The sequence below is a fragment of the Nuphar pumila genome, chromosome 17, assembly GCF_984573655.1.
Source record: "Nuphar pumila chromosome 17, dmNupPumi1.hap1.1, whole genome shotgun sequence".
NCBI lineage: Eukaryota > Viridiplantae > Streptophyta > Magnoliopsida > Nymphaeales > Nymphaeaceae > Nuphar > Nuphar pumila.
In genome coordinates this window covers 7,697,321-7,723,877 of record NC_143265.1, presented here as the reverse complement: position 1 = coordinate 7,723,877, position 26,557 = coordinate 7,697,321, and the positions used below count along the sequence as shown (strand labels likewise).

At 35.1% G+C, this 26,557-nt stretch overlaps 1 protein-coding gene across 1 annotated transcript; it reads left to right on the top strand.

The window, feature by feature from the left end:
• Positions 1–1,053: 1,053 nt before the first annotated feature.
• LOC149811529 (uncharacterized) lies at positions 1,054–26,091 on the top strand. Its single transcript, XM_089993819.1, has 5 exons — positions 1,054–1,141; positions 2,225–2,428; positions 2,526–2,717; positions 25,573–25,651; positions 25,739–26,091. The coding sequence occupies exons 2-5, from the start codon at positions 2,308–2,310 to the stop codon at positions 25,752–25,754; spliced, it is 408 nt and encodes a 135-aa protein (XP_089849945.1). The 5' UTR covers positions 1,054–1,141; positions 2,225–2,307; the 3' UTR covers positions 25,755–26,091.
• The last annotated feature ends 466 nt before the right edge of the window (positions 26,092–26,557 follow it).

Genomic DNA, 26,557 nt, shown 5'->3' with positions numbered 1-26,557 from the left:
CTCGAAACCATCGGGTTTCCTTACTTGGCCTCGTGAACCGGGTCAGATCATCGAATCTCGTCAAAGTCCGGATCCAAGTACCCTTTCCAGTATTCGTTATTGGGTTTGCTCGACTGGCCCGCAAGCATCAAAATCACATTGAATATCTCATAAACCATATTATCTCACGTAAACACACATTTTTATTTCATTGAAAATTCTTTAAAATTCATGGGTTTTACAATTACCCATAGTGACAAATATCGTGAGATTTATAAAAATCTCGCAATAATATCGTGAGAAATTGCCTAAATGTTTGAAACTACAATTTCTTGTGAGATTTTCAAAATATCACAAGATTTATGAAAATACATAAATATTGCAATTTAAACATGATACTTATATTTTAAAGTATATCATGAAAAAACCATATTGTATTTTTATTTTTAAATAATTTTTATTAATATTTTTTTATAAAAATAATTTTTTTATTTTTTAATTGTCGAGATTTTGGCAAAAAATACATGAGATTTATGAAAAATCTATAATTTCTCATGAATTTTTGAAAAACGAGATTTTTGCCGGAAAAAATGTTTGTCACTAACTTATAAGTAAGCTTGAATCAAATGATGAATACTTTTGAATGTCTAAAGTACTCCTATGATCCTATCCTTCTCTTTCCTATGAGGGGAAATAAATATATTTCAAGTCCAAAGAGAAACTTAGAAAACTCAAAAGGATCACGTTATTCAAAATTGTGGAGGTTAACCTCAAATCTTTAAACATGTTTTTGAAATATATATTCTAAAGTATATGGCTAAATGCAATAACTGAATGAAATAATGCGCAGCGTTCGTGAATAACTCATTATACGAGTTACGACCTAAAGAAATATGTAAAATGATAAGCGTATATTTAGAAATAAGTGATAAATTCGGAAGCTTTTAGAAATTTACTCAGATAAATATATATAAAGGGTCGCGGTTTTACGCATTCCACCCATCACTCTCCAGCCTCGTCTCTTTTTTTATCCACCTTTTTTCTTCCTTTTATTTATCGTCTTTCTCGCTTCTCTTTTTTTCTCTCCTTTTATTTCCGCAACCGGCATTCGTCTTCTGGAAGTTTCTTTGGCTAGCGGGAGTCCGATCGCTGCTGTTTGGAGGTAACATTTCCCCGTCCTCTATTTTCCATCTCCCGCGCCGGTTTTCTCTGCATTCGATTTGTGGTATCGTGATTTTCCGCGCCTGAATTCTGATTTTGCCTTCTTTTACGGGTTCCCTGGTTCGGATTTCATGATTCGGTGGGTTTTACGACGAAACGGAGGGGTTTTCCGGGAAGAAGAGCATCGCTCTTAGGATTTAGGTGTTTCTATCTCTTTTTTTAGTGGGGCTCGTGTTGTTATCGTTATGGAAATGACGTGATATCTGTTGCTTTGGTTGGGAAATGGATCGTTATAGGGTTTAGCTTATGTTCCTCTTTCTTCCCTCTTCCCTCTTGTTTTACCGGCGTTTGGCAGGAAAATGATGATTTCCGGGAAGTTCTTTGGTTTTTATATTTTTCGAGATTACAGTGTAGAGATTGTTGGAGATCATGGATTTAAATCGGAATCGAGTCTGTATACGATTATCTCTCTTGTTTTCTTTTAACTAATTTTCGTCTCCTTTTCTCGTCAGAGCGATTGTTGACTGGACTCCTTGTGGAAGATCCGTTCTTTTTCCTCGAAATCCTCGCTATATATTTATTAAATTATCGCTGTTAGCCGTAAAAATCGTGGTCCTTCTGTTATATATCCTTAGTCTCGGCCAGATCTGTATTTTTTATTTTGATGTCTCCGTTTCTTTGCGAGCAAATCACGGTTTTCGTCAGGGGTTTCTGCTAGGGATTCTGAATTATTTCATTCCTGAATATAGATAGACGAGGCTATTGAATTAGATCTCGAAACTAACATTATCTTCTGCAAGTTTTCGGATGTTGTTTTGTTGTGGTTTCTCTTCTTCTTCCCTTTTATTCCGTTGTTGTCCTTTTTACTTCGCCTGGGAATCGTTCTATTCTTTTTTTTTGGTATCATAAATTCTGTGGATCTGTTGCGATGTACTGAAGAGTGTGTATATTTTATGTGACAAAGTTGGACGCTTCTTTAGGCGGTTCCGCGAATCATTAGGGTTTTTCTCCTTTTTTTACTTCTAGTTTTTACTTAAGTTCTTCCCGTTCTTCTTCGTAATCGCGGGGTTATTCTCCTTTTCAGGGCATCTCTCGCTCGCTCGCTCGCTCGCGCGCCTGACAGTTTGTGATGCTCTACTGGTCCGTACCATCATCTTCCTCCAGATAATGATAGTTTCTTCCTCATTTCTCTCGCGTTGTAGATTGAAAGTGATCGTTTCTTCATCATTTCTTTCGCATTGTAGATTTAAACGAGTTTGTAGTTTGTCGTTGCTCCATTTTCCGAAAGGTTAGCTTTCACTGAAGACAAAAAACGGCTCTAATTTTTTTTTTTTGTCTTTTTTATGTTTCTGGTTGTCATTCTATTTTCTTTTCTGGCCTTTCAGGAGGAGATGGTCTCGGAGATGGCTTGGTTGCACAGGTGTCGCGCAGCATGGGCACATCGGCTTCTTCCGATTGGAAAAGGATTGCATCAAGGAAGCCCGGAATTTCTCGGGAACACTCGGGGTGTATTGTATCCGTATGTCCTTTATTCGTGGAGGGCGTTTCGATTGTGCGACTTCATCGGGCGACTGAACGTAAGGCAACCTCTCTCTCTCTCTCTCTCTCTCTCTCTCTCTCTCTCTCTCTCGGTTTGCCGATATTGTTTCAAGTATTAAGAATTGGGCGAATCATCTTTTCTTAGCTTTCTCTCGGCTTTCTCATGAAGGTATCGTTCGTCCTTTCTCCTTTATGTGCTTTGGTGTGTCGTTGCCTGACAACGAGAGAGAGCACGCTTGTCAACATTCATGTGAAGCCACATGCTTGTTTACGAGCGTGCTCTTTCCCGTTGTCATCTGACTAACGATTAAAGCACTCTCCTCGCTCGTTTCGTGCCAAGATGGCGCCTATCTACTGATTTATCAACTATTAAAGAAGAAGCAAAGGTTCGTTCTATCTTATATATATGTGCGTGTTTTGCTTTTTCTGTCTTTATGTTGGTTTCTCGTCTTCTTGTTCCTCTGTAATAGTAATGGAGGAAGCAGTTGTTTGTGTGTGAAAGAACGAAAATGTTGAGGTGAGTGCGACTTATCCCTTTTACGAATATGTGACACAGGAAACAGATGTATATGTTGCTGGTGCCTCTTTTTGTATTATTTGCTATTTTTTATTTCCGTACCCAGTTTATTGTGGGTTATAATTCTGTCCAAATATGGTGACTGCTTGCAAAAAATTTAAGTTTTCATTCTACGCGGTTTCGTTTTTTTATGGGGCGCCATTCTTTTGAATGAACTTGTCTTAGAACAGTTGCATAGCCATTTTTTTCTTTGACTCTCTTCTGGCAATCGTTGGGAGGGTAAAAATAGAAACTTTATTTTGGAAAACGAAAAGAAAGATAAAAAAGAGAAGATTAGCTTGACTCTTGGGGCCGTATCGTTTTTTGGTTTATTTATATCTTGTGCTCCCACATTTGTAAGGTCTACCCTGCCTTTTTTATGCATGTCATCATCCGGGTGTCTTGTTGCACTCTGTGGAAAGCTATGTCACACGGACTCTTCTAACAGGGCACCGGGTGCAGGTGCAGGTGCGACACTTGGACACAGCTTCCTTTGTGTTAGGTGAAGTCAACCATACCGAGGTCCATTTATATCCAAAAGTAGATTCAATTAGCCTTAATCAAGTCCATTTTTATCTACTATATATATATATCCTCCCCGCACCCCTGCACCTAAGTTTCTGCGCCCGCACCCCCATCCACACCGTTACTCACCTATGTGACATAGGTGGCGAGGATTAACTTCAAGAGGAAGGGCTCTATTTGGGGAAAGAAAAAAGGAAACTTCAAGAGGAAGGATGAGTCTTTAAAGTGTTTGAAGGTAAGTTGGGTTCTAGCTTTTTTGTTCTATAATATCATTATAGATTTCAATGTAATGTCCGGAGGTAGCTGAATATATTTTTCATACTACTTAGGAAAGTTATTTTCTACAATTGTGTGGTGAAGATGCTATGGCTTGGGGGGTGGTCTGCCATGTAATATTGAAGATCAATCAAACTTCTAACTTCTATATTTGAACTAATGTTATGCTTGAGTTATTTTCCACAAGTGAGGTCAAGATGTTGTAGCTTTTCTATTATAGGTCATGCAAATAATAATGATGCTATCAATTGCATTTTGTACGTTCTCATAGTTCTATCCTTCAACCATTTTGTTCTCCCCTTACATATTTGGGAAAAAAAATTCATTCATATTACACATTTACATGCAGTTGTAGGTATCAACGGGTTAAAGAAACAAAGAAAATTTGTTGAAGGTATGTTAGGAAAAACAGCGTTTCATTTAGATTCTTAGTCCGAACGGATAAGCACATACACATCCTATTCTTCTCTTTGAATTTCAAAAACTACAGTTTGTCTCTTGTGTATATTTTGGAATGTATATAGGTACCCGGTGCATTATCTTATGAATCATCTGTTCTCTTGTAGGAGCCTGCTTGGAGTTTATTCCTTTTCTTTCTTTGTTTTTTGGAGATATTTAGTAAAATGAAGATCCCTTTCATTTCCTTTTTCTTTTTTCCATATAGGCTGTAAATACAAATAGTGAGATGTGTGTGTCAGAAAACTTGTGTAATGATGAAGTGAAATTCTGTGCTGCTGCTCATTGGAGCTGTATTTGCCAACCGTGTTGATAGGTTATCATCACTTGTTGGTTTTTGGGTGCTATTTATATCTTTTTCTTTCGACCACTTTGCAAAACTGTGATTTTGTTGATGTATTGGTGAGATCATTTTTTTTGGAGTGATCCAATCTCACTAAACTTATCAGATGAAAAATGAGTCATAAAACAATTGTGAGCTTTTTTATCTCTTAGCACACTGCAGTATTTATATGACATTCCATTCAGCTGATTCCTTGGCCAATTAACCTAAATGCATCTTTTCTTATTTCATGAAGTGTAATATGTGAAAGTTTTCTCTCTCTCTCTCTCTCTCTCTCCTTGGATTCCTCACTTGGTTAAGAAATTGGCATAGCAAACAAAATGTTGGAAATATTTCCATTCTAAGCTCTATAATTCCTGATCTAAAGTTCCTTCTGGCACAACAAGAATTAGGTGTTCTCAGATGCCCTTGGTTCTGCTTCTATCAAAGAAGGATTGCTAGAGGTCCCTAATCCCTTGAATGTCAAAACTATAGCTACTTCCCTATTTTGAAATGGCTAGTGCCTGTTTGAACCCATAATATAAAGTTGTGTTTGCTTTGCAGTCAATCATTCCTTAGTAGCTAGGTTGAAGTGTTCGGAGTGTCCTCTCCACTCAATTTTCTGCGATATAGAGATCTTCTCGGATATTTCCATATTGTCCATGCAAATCATAATGATGCTATCAGTTGCATTTTGTAGGGTCGCATAGTTATATCCTTCATCATCTGTTCCCTTAATTTTCAAAACAAAATGGTTTCATTCATATTATATGCGGTGGTAGGTACAAATAGTTAAAGAAACAAAGAAAACAATGTTGAAGGCAAGAAAAATAATTTGATTTATAATTGTGTGCCATATCTAAGTGTGTTTCTTGAGGAGTGCATTGGTCAGTTTTTCCCCCAATTTTTTTGTTTACTTTATATCATTACTAGGCTGCTTATTGATGTTGCATTTGATTTCTTTGAGCAAAAAATGATCTGTGCCTACCTTAGCTTTATCTCATAATAAATACGTTTGCTTCCAAGGGCAGTTTGTTATATGTGAGTTAGCTTTGGGTATCAACTCCTTCACTGATCTCTTTCATCAGTTCTGTTTTTTCCTTCTTAACTGTATTGTTAGCCATGAAATTTTTATTTTGGATAATTTATTCTTCAAATATATTAGTTGGACATAGTAAAGATTTGAGTTTCTTGTGTATTGATGTCTAAGCCTTCTTTTTTATTGGAAAGCTGATGTTTTGTATGATTGTATCTGTTAACTGTATATAACATAGTCGCAAATATTGGTATTGATTATATCCCGGCGAGGCTATTTCTCACAATATTATAAGTTTGGTGATAAATCTCGGAAAAATCTTGGGGCTTAAAAGAAATAAAATATATATATAACAAAAATAATTAAGAAAATATCATGTTTAGATAATAAAATACATATATAATGAAAGAAATAAGTAAAAAATGCAAAATAAAGAAGAAAAACACATTTAAGATATAGAAAATAAATAAAACAGTAACAATAATTGATAATATTTTAAAAATATCATGTTACAACAACAACTACGCCTTCATCCCAAAACAATTGGGGTCGGCGATACGAACCAACAAAGAAAATCATTCTGTGTCTTCCACATGAATCCTTCTCCTCCAATCATTTCTATCCAATGCCATGTCCTCGGTGAGGTTCAAAGCATTCATATCCTTTCCTATCATCTCCATCCAAGTCTTCCTAGGCCTACCCCGACCTCTTTTAACTAATATATTTTCCCATTTCTCCATCCTTCTAACTGGAGCATCATTAGGCCTTCGCCGAATATGTCCAAACCACCATAAACGATTCTCTCTCATCTTATTTTCAATGGGTGCAACACCTACCTTCTTATGTATCTCCTCGTTCCGAATCTTATCTTTTATTGTATTTCCACACATCCATCTAAGCATACGCATCTCAGCTACACTCATTTTTTGAATATGATGTCTCTTGGCAGCCCAACATTCCGTACCATATAGTAAAGTGGGCCTAATAGTCGTCCTATAAAACTTTCCCTTCAACCGCAATGACATTCTACGATCGCACAACACTCCAGCTGCACTTTTTCATTTCATCCACCCAACCTTTATCCTATGATTTACATCTCCATCAATTTCTCCATACTTTTGAATGATAGATCCCAAATATTTGAAACAGTCATCCACCGGTATTTCTTGCTCACCAAGTTTCACTACACTCCCATCACTACTTCGTTGCGTACTAAACCGACATTCCATATATTTTGTTTTACTCTTATTCAACTTAAAACCTCTTGCTTCCAATGTCTGTCTCCATAATTCTAACTTAGCATTAGCCCCAGCTCTAGACTCATCAATCAAAACAATATCATCAGCAAACAACATACACCATGGCACATTTTCTTGAATTGATCTCGTAAGCTCATCCATCACTATAACAAATAGGAAAGGGCTTAAAGCAGATCTTTGATGTAACCCAACCGTTATAGGAAAATTGGTTGTCACCCCTCCACAAGTGCGGACATTGGTTACTACTCCTTCATACATATCTTTAATTATACTAATGTACTTGAGAGAAACACCTTTCTTCATCATTGTCCACCAAAGAACGTCCCTAGGTACTCTATCGTATGCCTTCTCCAAATCAATAAAAACCATATGCAAATCTTTGTTCCTCTCTCTATTTCTCTCAATAAGTTGTCTAAGAAGATGTATAGCTTCCATAGTTGATCTTCCAGGCATAAAACCAAATTGATTCTCCGATATCATGACAACCTTCCTCAACCTAGACTCAATCACCCTCTCCCAAAGTTTCATAGTATGACTCATGAGTTTTATACCACGATAGTTTGTGCCAGTGTTATCAAAAATGCGCCTTTCGCCTTGAGGTGCGGCGCTCTGTGCCTCAAGGCGTGAGGCGCAAAAAAAAAATTAAGATTTCTAAGACAATCAACAAGATTTTTATAGGTTAATCTCATATATTTTTCAGTTATTTCAATTATGTAATTAGTTTCTTAGTATATTTTAACTTTTGTTGGTTAATCTCATATATTTTCCAATTATGTAATCAGTTTTTATATGTTAGTTAAAGTAACATATAAAAGTAACTTACTTTTATATGTTAATCTCATATTTTTTAGAATAATCTCATATATTTTAACTTTTGTAGGTTAATCTCATATATTTTCCAGTTATTTCAGTTATGTAATCAATTTCTTAGTCTATTTTAACTTTTTTTGGTTAATCTCATATATTTTCCAATTATGTAATCAGTTTTTTAGTTACTTTTATAAGTTAATCTCATATTTTTTAGAATAATCTCATATATTTTAACTTTTGAAGGTTAGTCTCATATATTTTCCAGTTATTTCAATATAATCAGTTTCTTAGTATATTTTAACTTTTGTTGGTTAATCTTATATATTTTTCAGTTATGTAATTAGTTTTTAGTTACTTTTATATGTTAATCTCATATTTTTTAGTACTTATTTGAGATTTTCTCTTTCTTATTGGTTGTTATTTCATCAATAAAGCATTATTTATTTATTTATTTGTATTTTTAGATATTTTTTATGATTTTTTTAAAGTTAAAAAAAAAATTGAAGCTTACGCTTTACGCCTCAAGGCTTACGCCTCGCCTCGGTTTTTGGTGGAGCTCCTCGCTACGCCTCAATGCTTTTCACAACACTGGTTTGTGCAATCCTGTATATCACCCTTATTCTTATATAGAGGCACCAAAGTACTCTTCCTCCACTCATTAGGCATCTTATTTGCTGAAAATACAATGATAATATCATGATAGTTTACCTGTAATATTGTTTGCTGAAAATACAATGATAATATCGTGATATTGTGAAAATATCACCAATATTTATGACTATGGTATATAATACATCAGAAACCAAAAGGGGCCAAAAGTGGTCAGTTGAGCACTTGAAAGGCCTCATGATAGTTATGACTTTTGAATGCCTTGGGCAGCTTAGTGAGGTTACTCAAAGTGTAACGCTAAAACATGGAGGTAAAGATTTTCTCATTTAATATTTGTACTCTTTTCCTATATTCTTCATTTGCCACTTTAAATTGTTTAAATCAAAAGTAGGAACTCGAAAAGGATTGAGGTCATTTTCATCTTTGATTCATGTAAAAAGACAAAGATGAGAGAGGCAAGTCGAGAGGGAGCCAGAGACGAGAGAAGTACCTGAGCTATGCAGAGAGGGCCCGTTGCGAGGGGTGGTGCTGTGAGGGGCTGAGCGAGACGGCGCTGCGCGCGCGCGAGAGAGAGAGAGAGTCGAGGGGGGGGGTCTTTAAAAAAACCCTGACATGGGTTGGGTATTTTTGAACTCGACCCGACGCAGTGTAAGACCCGACCCGTGGCATACCCTCACTACATCCGGTGGCATGTTGACACGGGTACAACACCCTACATGGACTATTCGTGTTACATAGCTTGCATCTAGGGTTGCATACAAGCTTACTCATGTCAAGCCTAGCATGTTCAAGCTCTCTCACTCTCTCTCTCACTCTCTCACACACACACACACACACACACACATATATATATATATATATATATATATATATATATATATATATATATATGAGATAGAGAGAGTAATGGGTCCGTGCTAAATGGGTTTTTCTGCTCTTTTAGTTTTTTTTCGCAGTTCTGTCCCCATAAATATGTTGGCCATGGTCAATTTATGAGGAATCCACACTTGGATCATGCATTTTCAATGAAAAAATGATATTTGTAGCCTAAAAAATGTACAAAGATTTTGGACCATTGATTTTTCGAACGTTATAAAAACCCTCACATGTGTCAGAATTGAACACTTCAAGAGCTGATCCCTCTAAAATCAAGTGCATAGATCACATTTTTATGGTCAGAATTTAAAAATGAAATGAAAAAAACTTGAAAAACTCATTTAGCAGGTTTCATTTAGCATGGACCCATTACTCTATATCTATGTCACACGGACTCGGCTCCAAGGTCGCCGCACCCGCACCGACACGGGTGCGGCTCGAACTCGGTCAACCCGACCCTGGGTGTGGTCAACGCACCCAGGGTCATTTTGGTCCATTTTTTGGAAAAAAAATTTTTTTTTGAATTTTTTTTTTAAATTTTCTGGGCTACAGCTGTAAGGAAAAAAACCCATCACAACTAAAAAACCTGTACACTTTCAAGTTTTAAGTACAGAATGGGCACAACTCAAGTTTTTGTGGTTTTTTCCTGTATGAAGAAAGTGAATTATTACAGTGTATGAAGAAAGTGCCCAAAAGTGAATTATTCCTGTATGAAGAAAGTGTACAGAATGCCTTCACAACTCATCACCTGTCCCCTAATGGGCACAACTTTGACCGAGTCTTATATATATATATATATATATATATATATATATATATATATATTAATATATATATAGCCGAGTCCCCGTGTCCAAAATTTTTGAAATTGCGCCGCACCCGTGTCGCACCCGCACCCGCACCCGCACCCATGTGACATAGCTCTATATATGTATACACTATAAGAATATGTTAATTTAAAAAAAAAACATATGCTAACTTAAACTAGACCAAGTGTAATGCTTGGGCTTGACTTGTTTATGTAAATGAGCCTAAATCTAGGCTTGAGCTTGGCTCATTTATGTAAACGTGCAAAGACCAAATTGACCCTTTGCTTCTTGTGAGAACATGCTCTTATTGTGCCCCCTTACTTACTAGTTAGGCTGATAGTGCCTTTTGTATTTTAAATCGAAGTACATTTTATTCCATCATATCTATCTACCAAATGTATTAGGTATTGCCTAGACTTGAGGTTGTATGTGGAGGCAGGTGTCTTGATATGTTTTTTCTAGCTCATAATGATCATGGGTCCAAAACTTGATCTTGGGTCTTGGCTTAACCAATTATGAAAAGGCATCTCGCATAGAATAGGTAGAAAAATTTATTTATTAGTGCCCAACTTGGCTTGAGCCTGGCCTTGGGGGTTGGCGTTAGGCCAACCAGGCCATAGGCCACTGGTGGCCTGGTTCATCTAGGTGGAGGTTGGGCTTTTATTTCAAGCTGGTCTGGTCTTTTGGCTACTTGAGGTTTAATGAGATACAACCCTTTACGGCTAGATTTGGCTAGTGGTTATTTGTTATCTCTGGTACTTTATGTAAGATGGACAATTTGTTCTGTTTTCTAAATTAAGAAACATGAAAAAAAACATTGCTCATCAAAAACAAAAAATTAATAGTAGTGGCTAGCGAAGCAACCCCATGAGAATTCATCCTTGTCCCTGCAAAGCCTTCCATGTTGCCTTGTAGTATTAGTCATAATAGTTGGCATGATGGGTTGAATGCCTCGTTGGTCGAAGAGTTTTACCTTTTTTTGAGGATCAGGTGTCTGATACTGCTCAGTTGTTCATGCTCTTCTTTTTCTTTTGTGGGCAAAAGAGAGAGGGGAGTTTCAGGAATAAAGCTCCCTGCCAACCTCTCTTCCTTTCATTTCTTTGAAAAGGAAGTTTGTGATATGCCAGCATATCTGGTGTACACCTATAGCCGGATCTGCCATAATGGCTTCATTTGTGCTTATGAAAAAATATCTTTTACACTTCGCGTAGAACAAAAATCCATCATGAAGCAGTGATTTCTACATAAATATTTATATGGAACGGATCTTCTCGAGCAAGACAAATGACTCTCATAGAAAGGATGGACTGCCTAGACTATAAAAAGACCATGACCATATTGTTGGTATAAAAAAAGGTTTGGATAGAAATGTTCTATCGCATTTCATCCATTGAGATGCTTGAGCGGAACATGTTTCTTACTTAAAAGCACTCTAAAAACATGAGTAGCTTTGATCAAGGACTAGACTGACTTGCCAATAAGTCAAAAGTCACTAAGAAAAAATACCTCCAACTGACCTACTAACCATGGATGGAATGACAGATACATATTGATTGAGAACCATCATTGTTGAGTCAATGTTATTGAGTGCTTAAAACACTCTGAAAGAATGTGTGTCTGTCTCCCTGGGAGGGGAGGAATGGAAGTGATCACAGGTATGAGAGCTATTTTGTGGAAAAAAATATCGTTGCCCAAGTAAGGATAAGAGAATTAGGGAATAGAACCCAAACACAAGACATGCACCGAGGTTTGTTTGGCCCCTCCATAGTGCTTGCTAGGGGTGTCAACTGGTCGGGTTTGGTTCGAACCCAGGTTGAACCAAACTTTGACCAATTTTTCGAGTATGGAATTGGGTCTGGACCTAGGTCTAATTGGGTCTACTATATGAGAAACCATACCTGGACCTGATAAGAACTACATGAACCAGACCTGGACCATACCTGATAAAATAATATTTTTTATCATTCTTACATTGAAAATTTGTCGGTCTTAATCAGAACTTGGGTCAGGCCCATGTCTGGTACAAAATTTCACAAACTATACCCAGATCCATGTATTAATCGGACCTTTGGGTCCTGACCTGGGTCTTAATCGGGTCTTCTTATTTGTCACCATGCCCCAACCTATGTCACATAGGTGCGGGTGCAGATGCGGCACTTTAAAAAAACTTGGGTGCGCGGGGGTTTGGAGAGTATATATATATTAATAGTTTTAAGTTAACACTATGTGTATTTGTGTATATTTATGTATATATATATAATATAGATAAAAATGAACTTAATTAGGGTTAACTGAATCTACTTTTGGATAGAAATGGACCTCAGTGTGGTTGACTTCACCTAACACAAAGGAAGTTGTGTCTAAGTGTCGCACCTGCCTGGGTGCGAGTGCAACGCCGGTGCGGTTCCCTGTTAGAAGAGTCCTTGTGACATAGACCCAGACCCTATAGGGTTTGGTCTGGCTAAACCCGACCCGTTGACACCCCTAGTGCTCACATTGTAGACAACCTTTCTATAAATTCTATAAGTTCACTTTGTAAATTAGGGGTTGGCTATGTGCTCAAGGATGACTACATGCCAGGCCCTTGTAGAAGGTTTGGAACATTATGTGCATTCTTGTGGAATCCATATAAGAATAGCCTTCTGAACATGCATAGTGTAAGCATCTCTTTCCTTCCCTATGCACTTATGTATGGCCCTCGAGAAACCTTAACTTGACCCTAGGGATGGGTGCCTGCCCAATCCCTACCTAAAAGGGCTGGTAAAAGAGCCAAGCTTCTTTCAACTAGGTTTAGCTATTCCCACCATGACTATCTTGCTAGGTTTACAGGCACACACATTAGCAAAATGTCTAATGGGCTTAATGTGCTTTAAATTGAAGATTTGTGAGGTGCAACAGTAAAATTTTTACAATGGTTGTCTAAGCTAAGTGTAACTGTTATAACAACCAGATAGCAAGCGACAATAGGCATATTTTAGCCAGCTATAGTGTGCAAAAGTTTTACTATATATATCTATTTATTTATTTATTTATTTTAAATGTTGCATGGTGCTTTTTGTGATCTGATCAAGGGTTTGTATATGCTTTGCCAGTACATGTATGCATAATAGTTAATTTCATCATTAATATTACCTCAAGCATTAGCCTCACTGGTAATTGGTTGCAAAGTAGTCATTATTTTAGTTCATATCATAAGATAAAAGATGCTATAATTTGTCAAGTGAACCCATTTTTCTAGTTAACATTTTCATCATTAGAGTAATATTTCAAGGTCTCCTTGTATCCACTACTCTTGATTTAGTAAAACACTTTTGCAGCTAGCTTGCTTAAAGCAGCATTATTATTTATGCTTTGTTCAATCACCATATATTCAATTATTCAATATATGAAATACATAGGAGGGAAAGAGTATCATCTTGCAAGATTCACTTTCTTTATTGTTATCAATTGTTTCTTGGTTTAAAAGGGTTAGATATGATGCCTTCTTAGAGATGTGTGGTGTCTTAAAACTCCCATAGTGCAAGAAAATTGGGGAACCATACTTAATGAGTTTTATATTTTTTATGCTTTTTATGGTTCCATCAACTGATAGTACTGCATTTCATTCATAAATGTCTTTATTGGGAAGAGAAGTTTGACAGTCGATTTTGAACCCTTGATGTTTGCAATTGTTAAAAGTTGTAATCTCATAGACAATCTCATATGTAAATACCCCATCATATGTAATCTTTTAGTTTAGTTATAATAGGATAGCTAGTTAACTTTATTTTTTTGGTTTGGACCATTGTAAGCTTATGCTTTTTGACCAAGTCAAAAAGCATAAAGCAATTACCTTTGGACACTTTTTTAGACCTTTGCTTTTTTACTAAGTCAAAAAGCAAAGTCCATGAAAGAGTCGTTGGACACTCCAACTCTTTCTATGGCTCCCTTCTTCAACATTATAAATATGGGGTTTTGTTCCCTTGTAATATATACTTTTGAGTTGGGATTTCTCCCATTTTAATAAAGTTTATTTTTCTTCTTTGTTTATACCCTTTTTTGGGTATTTTGTATGAACCCTAGTGGTTATTGTGCTTGAGTGAGCATTATTTGAGAGCTATTTTTATTATGGGCTTCTCTTCCTTACATTGTATCAGAGCCATTGGTAGAAGCAATCAAAATGAAGTTTTTTTCATGCCTTGAGAAGCGTGACACTCAAGATTCTTTCAAAAAAAATGGTCTCTTTGAAGGTGTAATCGTGTGAAGGTTTGAAATCTTGGAGGATTACTTGTATTCACCATTTTGTAATAGAGTATCATCTTCTCTAATCTCTCTTTTATATTTTATCATTCTCTTCTTCCTATCCTTTCCTTCTCAAATTATAAAATGGATGACAATGATAATGTCACCATTAAGCCCATAAAACTCAATGATTCTAATTATGTCACATGGGCTTCAATCATGAAGCATCTTATTTGGGAAAAAAGATTATAGGGGTTAGTGGATGGAACTGATGTGGAACCTACACTAATCATCACCAAAGAAGGAGAGAAAGAAATACCTCTCTCAGAGGTAGAAAAGGTTGAAGTCATATCCACTTACAAAAAAAATGGAAAGAATGGAGAATGGGACATGTCAAAATCATGTCTTGGCTCATATCAAGTGTAAAGAAGTATTCAAGCGTTGCAAAGTTTGAACATGCCAATTATGCTTGGGATTATCTTAAGATAATGTACTCTCTTAAGGATATTGCCCACATATGTAATCTTCAAGAAAATATTCACAATATGGTTCAAGGGGATAAGAGTATTAGAGAATATTACAATAGCTTATCCGAGTTAATGGGAAGAATTGACCCTCCTTGAACCAAAGTGACATTGTCCACAAGACATAGAGCTTCATCAAAATCAAGTGAACGTGGAGCATTTTTTTTCAATTCATTAATGGATTGAGATCTGAATTTGAATCAACCAAATCCGCTCTTCTCCATCGGGGAAAAGACCCTTCCATTGAAGACTCAATAGAAGAATTGAGTATGGAAGAGAATAGACTCAAGAAAAGAATTTTCAAAAGTGATGATGATTCGGTTCTAGCCGTATCTAGACCGAGAAATCATGTTCGCTCATACAAATCTCCACACGTTGGGAGAACTAATGATGAAAAACAAAGAAGTAACTTTGAAAGAAGAAAAGTCATTTGATATTATTGCCGTGAACCGGGACATGTCAAGACTTACTGTCCAAAATTAAAGATGCCTTATGAAAAGAAAGTAGCTACAATTGAATCTAAATCTTTTATTTGTTTCTCAATTAACTGACCATGGGTGTAATGTTTCCTTCTCTTCTCGTGATTGTCGAGTACATGATCACTAGTCAGGGAAGCTGATTGGGGAAGGCTATAGAGAAGGAGCCTTGTACTACATTGGATTTTTTGGAAATTCCCAAGAATACACTATGTTTGTTAGAAAGTGACTTGGAATACATTGGGTTCAATAATGAACCCATACTTATGCACGTGGAGTGCAAATATACCCATTAAAGGGAAACAACATAGGCACATAATGTGCTAACACATAAAACCCATAAAAAGGGAAAAATATGACATAAAGTCATAAGTTGCATATCATTGAAGAATAATGGAGAAGGGGTAAAAACCCCATTACAATGGAGCATAAGCTCCCTCAAGAATTAGAAATACAAAGGGGGAGACCCCTATTTATAACACAAGAAAGGAGCCACCTAGGGGGCTCCCAAAGGAGTCGTTGGGAGCCCCCAACGGTCACATTTGTGACCGTTGGGGGCTCCCCAACGACTCTTTGGGGAGCCACCCAAGGTTGCGCAAACCACGAAAAAGGAAAAAATAAAAAATAAATTTAAAAGGAAAATTACAAACATATTCCCAATAGAATATGCGTAAAATAGTGAAATGTCTAAACTACCCCTATGCCTATAAATAGAAAAATATATATTTTATATATATAATTAGGATAATACATATGCATATATACCATATATGAATATGTATTATGCTTTATATATATAAAATATATATATATTACAAATGTTGAATGATACATTTTAACACCCCCCCTCAAGCTTTGCGTGGGGGAACAAAAAGATTGAAGACGGCAAGAAGGAGAATCTCAAAGCTTCAAGAATGCCATTGTAAATGTCTTCCTCCAATGTCTTTATCGATGAGCACCTTCTATCCAAGGTACTTCTTTTCCTCTTATCTTCAGGATCCTGAGAAAAAACAACAAAAGAACAAGTAAACAATATCTTTGCACTTTACTCAAAAAAGAACATTCCTAACAAGGTGCAAAAATTTATGCATAATAAGATGGTTACTTTAGCATGAACCGAAGAAATTTAGAAAACCAAAAGTTTCTAAATCAACATCATGTTAAAACAAAATGAGCGGAAGCAAAAAATATGTAAAAGTAAATTGCAAGAATGCATAATGCATTCATAAGGTCCACCATTGGACAAATATAACCCCATAATGGGGAATAACAAAATGGTCCACTAAAGGACACCACAATAAGCCTACGAAAAGACATGATATACATAAACATTATTGAATGAGGGCCCAAAAAAGCCATAAAGAGCTCATTAATGATCATGCTTCAAACATGTAATGAAGTGCCAAACAAGAGAAACAAAGTCTCCAAGCATACTTTAGGCAAAATAAACCCAAGAGTTCACAAGGTTTTAAAATCATTTATGAAAGACATACTTAATACACATTTTGCATATAAGGGTGGCAAAAAACAATAAGCACTTAATATATAGATTAAATGCTAAGAAATCAACTTGATATGCATATCAAAAATATGATTTGCTTGAAAAACACAAGTCATGAATGAAATTTTGCAAATTTCAACAATAGTTTATCCATTACAAACATCTTCCTCATTAGTCCTCCAAAACCCATAAATCAACTGTATAAGCTACTAGATCAAGAATATAAAGCCATTAAAGGCCAAAGACACACACAAAGGTGTGTAAAAGAACCTCTTGTCTACATATAATAATACTTGAAATAAGTGCATCTACGACAAGAGCAAGAGAATACATGCCAACATGGACTAAAAAGTATCTCTTGTCTATGTAAAAATACCCTTAAAACCAAGTATGTTCAGCTACTAGAACAAGAGTAATAAGTCAACCATGGGCTAACACATAATACATCTCTTGTCTACATATGATGGCACTTGAAATGAGTGAAATAAGCCAACCATGGGCATACATCTAAGCGACTAGAACAAGGACACAAATGCCAACATAGGCTAAAAATCACACACCATGGTGTGAATCAACGTGCCTTGTCTACATATAAAAACACTCAAGACAAGTGTGTTCAGCTACTAGACCAAGAGAGCAAAAGCCAACAAAGGGCTAAAAACACACGAAAGTGTAATAAGATTCTTGTCTACATATGATGACACTTAGATAATGGGCATAAAAGGAAAAAACTTTTGAGGCAACAAACTTGTAATGAAAATAAACCTCGAATAAAACAATACTCCTTTTGAAATGAATTCTCATGCATGTAAAAAATATCTTCAACAAGATACTATAAAATAAAATTCTTGAGAACAAATGTGTGAACATACACACACCAAGAACACTTAGAATACTTGTGAAAAAACACAAGAACACAAAAACATAAATTTATTGCCATGTAAAAGTATCTCCAACAAGATACTACGATCAAGACCTTAATATTCTTGATAATAAACCCACCACGAATGCATAATAAGAATGCTTTAGAACACTTGTGCACAAAGAGCACAACACACGGAATCACAAATGTGCAAATGCACTCATAAGATTCTTAAACAAATAAAAGGTTGGGCTATAATCCCAAAACATCTTGATTTTAAATGTACCTTAAAACATTTAAGGTTTCAAATACCATATGTCCATCACATTTACTTAGAAGCATCCATAATATCAATGGCACAAGAACAAACTAGTGACACACTCATATATCAAATCATTCTAGAGTCCCAAGGTGCCCATAACTCACCTCAACCACCATCTATAATATGGTAAGTGGACAATCTAAAAAGACATAACAACGAGTGTCACACTCATAATTAGAGATCATATACCAAATCATTCTAGAGTCCCAAGGTGCCCATAACTCACCTCAACCACCATCTATAATATGGCAATTTGGACAATCTAAAATGATATAACACGAGGTGCCCATAACTCACCTCAACAAACATCTCTAATAAAACAATAATAAGGCCAAAACAATGATGCATTAAATAACATGTGATGGACAAACATAAATGCCACAAAAGGGCAATAAACACATAAGGAATCATTTTCCAAATAAAAAATTTTACAAAGAGGACCGATTAACAAATTGAATCAAAGGTCCAATATAATCCATCAAAACAATTTTGCATAACCACGAATTATGCTTAATCTTCAAAAGAAGTCTTGTACACCAAAAAAAAAGGCTTACTATGCAACATAACATGAAATATTAAGCAACATCATGTGTATGAACCGATTTGGAACAAACAAGCCTTAACTATGAAAGACATAATGTGCAATTAAACGGTGAAGTTGGTGAAGTTCAAAAATAACAAACTTAGGCCAATATAGGCATTCATAAAGATGGTGAATTTCGAAAAACTTATGAAATCTACTATTTCAGCTTAAAAATGATAAACAATCATGAAATCTTCATAAAAGAGTATATACTCACAAGAAGATTATAAGGACCGAAAGGCTCCTTAAGGAGAGTTTGAACAAACAAACATATACAACTCCCAAAGAAGGAGAAAACTCCATTAAAGTGGAAGAAATCCCAACAAAATAGATTCATTAACAAAACCTTATGATAAATAAGATTGTACTATGGCTTAAATAAAAAGTAAACATTTATTGAGGAAAAATTTAACACTCTTAAGTTTTATCGAAAAACATGACTTAATAGATTATTACCTACTCCTAATGAAATAAGTACACAATAAACATTAGTGAAGACCATAACTTTTGTAATGAAATATGCGGAAAAGCAAAAGAGTGCATTAAGCACTTACAACATTCACTAATGAACAAACAAAAGGGCAAACACCAAAACCCACAAGAGACAATCACAACATAAAAATATAAATGTCTCGTATTGAAAAGAGAGAGCTCTCTAAATGTTGAAAACATCCTTAAGAGTGTAAAGATGGAAAGAAAATCACCATATTCCATAAGACCATTTTAAAACTTAATTCAACCGGTATTAAAAAAAAACTTTCTTAATTAAATGTTGCTCATATAAAACGGACACATAATATGGAATTTTATATATGCCAAACATTTTTCAAAAAAACTATATTTCACAAGCATTTTAATCTTAACATACCTTTCTTTAAAGACTAAACATTCATATAAAGGTATTTTCATAAACAAGGTTAGGTTTAAAATGTAAATTCAAAGTTCCAACGGTCATAAATTTTTACCGACCCATTAAAGCAAGTTTTGAGCAATCATATATCTAATTTTTCGCCAAACAAGTTATCATTTAAAGTTTTTCAAAGAAAAACATACGAAAACGATTCAATGGAGTAGCAAGAAACTCAAAAAAGACATAATGACAAAAATCACACATAAAGAAAAGAACATATTCCATTCTTCATACAATACTCAAAGAAATAGAATGCATACCGAATAACTATAAGAAAGACAATAGAGAGAAATGAATACTTCACCATTTTTCTTTAACAAATTCTTGAATACCACGCTTCCCGATGCACCAAAGAGCAACTCGATCTCAACCTTGCTCTGATACCATGTTAGAAAGTGACTTGAAATACATTGGGTTCAATAATGAACCCATACTTATGCACGTGGAGTGCAAATATACCCATTAAAGGGAAACAACATAGGCACATAATGTGCTAACACATAAAACCCATAAAAAGGGAAAAATATGACATAAAGTCATAAGTTGCATATCATTGAAGAATAATGGAGAAGGGGTAAAAACCCCATTACAATGGAGCATAAGCTCCCTCAAGAATTAGAAATACAAAGGGGGAGACCCCTATTTATAACACAAGAAAGGAGCCACCTAGGGGGCTCCCAAAGGAGTCGTTGGGAGCCCCCAACGGTCACATTTGTGACCGTTGGGGGCTCCCCAACGACTCTTTGGGGAGCCACCCAAGGTTGCGCAAACCACGAAAAAGGAAAAAATAAAAAATAAATTTAAAAGGAAAATTACAAACATATTCCCAATAGAATATGCGTAAAATAGTGAAATGTCTAAACTACCCCTATGCCTATAAATAGAAAAATATATATTTTATACATATAATTAGGATAATACATATGCATATATACCATATATGAATATGTATTATGCTTTATATATATAAAATATATATATATTACAAATGTTGAATGATACATTTTAACAGGTTCAAGGGGATAAGAGTATTAGAGAATATTACAATAGCTTATCCGAGTTAATGGGAAGAATTGACCCTCCTTGAACCAAAGTGACATTGTCCACAAGACATAGAGCTTCATCAAAATCAAGTGAACGTGGAGCATTTTTTTTCAATTCATTAATGGATTGAGATCTGAATTTGAATCAACCAAATCCGCTCTTCTCCATCGGGGAAAAGTCCCTTCCATTGAAGACTCAATAGAAGAATTGAGTATGGAAGAGAATAGACTCAAGAAAAGAATTTTCAAAAGTGATGATTCGGTTCTAGCCGTATCTAGACCGAGAAATCATGTTCGCTCATACAAATCTCCACACGTTGGGAGAACTAATGATGAAAAACAGAGAAGTAACTTTGAAAGAAGAAAAGTCATTTGATATTATTGCCGTGAACCGGGACATGTCAAGACTTACTGTCCAAAATTAAAGATGCCTTATGAAAAGAAAGTAGCTACAATTGAATCTCCGCAAGAATCAAGTGAGACATCTATTGGAAACATGTCGCTAACTCAATTGGTGGAGGCACTTCAAACACTTCTCAAAGGAGCTTCTTTATCTGCCAAAGTCGTTGTCTCTTCCGTCAGCATTTTCGATCCTGGTAAATCTCTTTGGCTTCTTGACTCTGGTGCTTCCTTTCACATGACACCCAACATAAAATTGCTATCACAATGTCATAACTCAAGTGGATCAAATGTTTTTACTGCAGATGAAACATCTTTTGAGATTAAAGGAATAAGAAGTTTTAAAAATATTTCACAAAACTCAAGGCTTTTGTATTCCAAATATTAGATATATTCCTAAACTTAATCTAAATCTTTTATTTGTTTCTCAATTAACTGACCATGGGTGTAATGTTTCCTTCTCTTCTCGTGATTGTCGAGTACATGATCACTAGTCAGGGAAGCTGATTGGGGAAGGCTATAGAGAAGGAGCCTTGTACTACATGGATTTTTTGGAAATTCCCAAGAATACACTATGTTATAATGTTCAAAAATTAGACTTGGGTCTTTGACACAAAAGGTTTGGTCATCTTTGTATGTCCAAGATTCAGTTTTTTCCAAACATGAATTTTTTTTATAATTTTGAAGTTTTTACATGTCAAAAATGTATTCTTGGAAAAATGAAAAGGCTACCTTTTCAAGAAAGAACCTTTGTTTCTACACGACCACTTGAGTTGATACATTTTGATGTTTGGGGTTCCGCACTGATTATATCAAAAGGTGGTTTTATTTATTATGTGATTTTTGTAGATGACTTTACATGACACACTTGAACTTATTTTCTTAAACATAAATCTGAAATGTTCTCGTATTTTTAAATATTTCACAATATGGTCAAAAATCAATTTAAGAATGATATTTCGATATTTCGCACCGATTCAGGAGGAGAATTCTTATCAAAAGAATTTAAAGATTATTTGAACTTATATGGGATTTCACATCAAAAATCATGTCCCTACACCCCTCAACAAAATGGTTTAGCTGAAAGAAAACATAGGCACATTATAGAAACAACAAGAACATTATTCATTACACATCAAGTACCAAAAGTTTTTTGGGCCGAAGCAACTTTAACTGTTGTTTATCTTATTAATAGGATGTCTTCTTCCTCGATAAACAATATTGCTCTCACTGAAAAACTTTATAAGCAAACTCCAGATTATTCTAGGTTGAGGGTATTTGGATACAAATGCTTTGTATTTACAGATAAGAATGATAAACTCTCTTCACATGTTATTCCATGTGCCTTTTTAGGATATGCAAATCATAAAAAAGGTTACAAGTGTTTTGATTCTAAAAAGAACAAACTATATGTTTCAAGAAATGTATCATTTTTAGAAAATAAAAGTCCTTTTGAAAATAAAAATTCTACAGAAATGGACGAGTATTCCTTTTTATTGGACCTAGTTCCAAGGAGTAATAAAAGTGATATTGATCAAGATGATTAAAGTGATATGACTAACACAAAACCAGTTAATAGCAATCAAAAGTGTATTCAATATTCTAGATGAGGAAACTTAGAAAGACCATGTGCCTTTGAAAATATATACAAAAGAACAAGACCAAATATCAACTAGAAAGTCCACTAGAATCTCAAAAACTCCTGCAAAATTTATGTCATATGAGTCTTTTTCACCGAAGTATCAAGCCTACATTGCTTTACTATACTCTTATGAAGAACCTTCTAGTTATGCTATAGTCAAAGATCACCCCGAGTGGGTTAAAGCTATGGCAATAGAATTAGAAGCCTTAGAAAAGGCAAATACCTAGACCGTTCAAGACATTCCACCCAACAAAAAACCTATTGGCTGTCGATGGGTATACAAAATTAAGACCAAAAGCGATGGCACTCTTGAGAGATTTAAAGCTCGGTTAATTGCCAATGGCTATTCCCAATAATATGGAATAGACTATGAAGAAACCTTTGCCCCAATAGCTAGAATGACCACTGTTAGAATCTTGATAGCTCTTGCTTTTATAAAGAAATGGCATATTTTTCAAATGGATGTTAAGAATGCATTTCTAAATGAAAGTTTAGCTGAAGAAGTATACATGAATTCACCACCAGGAATTAATATCCCTAAAGAGAAAACTCTTCGCTTAAATAAAGCTTTGTATGGACTTAAACAAGCCCTGAATGCTTGGTATGATAAGTTTAATAAGGTTATGCTTGATTTTGGTTTTAAATCTTGTCTTACTGACACAACTTTGTTTGTTAAGAACTCTGATGTAGGTATTATTCTTCTTCTTCTTTATGTTGACGACATGATCATTATCGAAAGTGATAAATAGGGAGTTTATAATATTAAAAAGTTTCTTAAAATGCATTTTAAAATGAGTGATTTAGGATTTTTGAAATTCTTTCTTGGTATAGAAGTTGCATACTCTTCTATAGGATATTTACTAACTCAGTCTAAATTTGTTTTAGATATTATTGTCAGGTCAGATATTTCAAATGAAAGACATGTAGACACTCCTGAGATTGTAAATAGCAAAATGAAGATGGATGATGGAAAACCACTTGAGAACCCAACACCTTACAGACAGCTTGTTGGAGCATTGTCTTATCTTTCCATCACTCGACCTGACATTGCGCATGCTGTCCACACAGCAAATCAATTTCAGCATGCACCAACTACTGTTCATATGGAAGCAGTATTGCGAATTATTAGATATCTTAAAGCCTCTATTTGTAGAGAACTTTTTTTGTCTACTTCTTTCTCATTAGAACTAATTGCTTATATTGATGCAGATTTGGGAGGTGATCCAAATGATCGACTCTCAACTACTGGGTTTTGTGTGTTTTTAAGAAAATCATTAATCTCTTGGATATGTAAGAAGCAGCAGAAAGTCTCTCTTTCATGAACCAAAGTCAAGTACAGAGTCATGGCTACAACCACCATGAAAGTAGTCTGGTTGAGGCGACTGCTGCAAGATATGGGTGTTGAGAGCACAAAAGCATCACGGTTACGTTATGACAATAAAAGTTTCATTTACATTGCTAGCAATCGAACATTTCACGAACCGATCAAGCATATTGAAATGGACTGCCACTACGTGCGTAAGAAATTTCTACAAGGCACCATTGAGCTTTCATATGTCTTCTCAGAATATCAACTGACGGACTTTATTTACCAAACCTCTTGCTGCTTCACGATTTCACTTTTCTTTGGACAAACTTTCGGTTATTCAATCGTAAGTTTGAGAGAAAGTGTTAAAAGTAGTAATCTCATAGACAATCTCATATGTAAATACCCCATCATATGTAATCTTTTAGTTTAGTTACAATAGGATAGCTAGTTAACTTTATTTTTTTGGTTTAGACCATTGTAAGCTTATGCTTTTTTACCAAGTCAAAAAGCATAAAGCAAAAACCTTTGGACACTTTCTTAGACCTTTGCTTTTTGACTAAGTCAAAAAGCAAAGTCCATGAAAGAGTCATTGGACACTCCAATGGCTCTATTAGTGCCATTGGAGAGTCCAACAACTCTTTCTATGGCTCCCTTCTTCAACATTATAAATATGGGGTTTTGTCCCCTTGTAATACCTTTGAGTTGAGATTTCTCCCATTTTAATGAAGTTTATTTTTCTTCTTTGTGCATACCCTTTTTCGGGTATTTTGTATGAACCCTAGTGGTTTTTGTGCTTGAGTGAGCATTATTTGAGAGCTATTTTTGTTGTGGGCTTCTCTTACGGCAATTTCGTCAAAAAATTGTGCACCATAGTAATTTAGATATTGAGGAAGGTAACAGGGCCTTTCTAAATAAATTGATCAGAAAGTTTGACGCAGTTTACCAAGGATTGAACAGATCATAGTCTGTCCAGAGGGAGATTGTGCAGATGCTTGAATGTGTTTTTCAATTTTGGGTCGGGGTTGTGTATGATTGAACTTTGCTGGGAATGAGCCACATATAGGTGTTCTGTTGATGTTCAGACTTCAAATTAATTAAGAATAAATTGTAGCTTACTGGGTTTTCTTTATCGTTACTATTTGTTTGCCTTAGTATCTAGTTGCATTTGAATGCTCTTGCTAGCAATTATATTGCCCACATTATTTTCTTGTTTGCTTATGGTGTTTAATTGTACATTTCATTCATGATGTTGTGCACATCATATGTCATATATCACTTCATGTATATTTGAATTCATGTGATTCTATGTATAGGGGCATGTGCTTTCCATTTATGTGATTTCATTAGCTACAGGTATAGGGTCTAATTCATTCTTTTGTATGATATATGAATCAAGTATCTTCTTTTTCCATATGTGAGGCCAATATGTATATATGTTTTATTGAAATGTCCAATTTTTACTTTTGTAATCTCTTAAATAAAGGTTTTTTTACCACGTGCACAAATTTGTGATGTGGTCTTAATTCAATCCTCGCTGATATGTTGTTTTATGTGGAATGATCTCTAGGGGAAAAAATGGACCTTACCTTATTGCCACTATGCCTTCCTTTAAAATTCACAACAAAGATTGTCATTGTGCTTACTAGGTTAGCGTTACCATTGGTATTATTTGTGAGCTGGGTTTTTCTAATTCATCAGTTATTCATAATTTGACACTGGATTCTTTCATTTAGGCCGTGCGTACGATGAATGATCCGTTTTCCTTTTTTTCCAAGCATCTGATACCATTGTAATGGTAAACAACAGTCGATGGGATTATCAATGTTAATCTATTGATACCTTACTGTTGGAAAGGAGAATGTGTAAGAATGTAATTTATCTTTGATCATTGAATGAAATGTATTTTTCTATCTAAGTTGCCTTGTTAGTGCTTTTAATGCCTATAGCCATCCATTTTGGAACTTTTTCCATATGAGAATTGTGCTTTTGCTTCTTCACAGATTGTAGACTGATGTATTCTTGAGTCTTGATGCTTCAATAGAACTTTTGTAACTTGGTTAGTTGGTTAAGATGTTTTGAGTTTTCACATTAATTGAGTGGCTTTATTGACATCTATTATTTTGCTCTCTCTCTCTCTCTCTCTCTCTCTCTCTCTCTCTCTCATGTACACATGCACAACATTTCGGTTTGTCAATGGTGAAAATATTACATTGGAATCTTTAAGCCAAGGTAGAGATACAGTTAGATCCTACGCAAAAGAATTGTGTTTAATGTTTGGATCCATTAGATTGGGCAGTACTATTTATCAATGTGTTAGTATGTGTTTAGAAGTGTGTATGCACATGCTTTCATGTGTCTACATACTTGTGTTTATGTTTTTTTCCAGTGTTCACTTGGTGTTACTAATTTCACCAAATCTTTAACAAAAATTGCCATGTTGTTGGTGCCACCAAGTATACTTTTGCAAAATTTACTAAAATGTTTAGATTTTAAGATTTTTTTTCAAAGATCCTTATGGTTTTGATGATTTGTTTTTGCATTCATGATGCCAA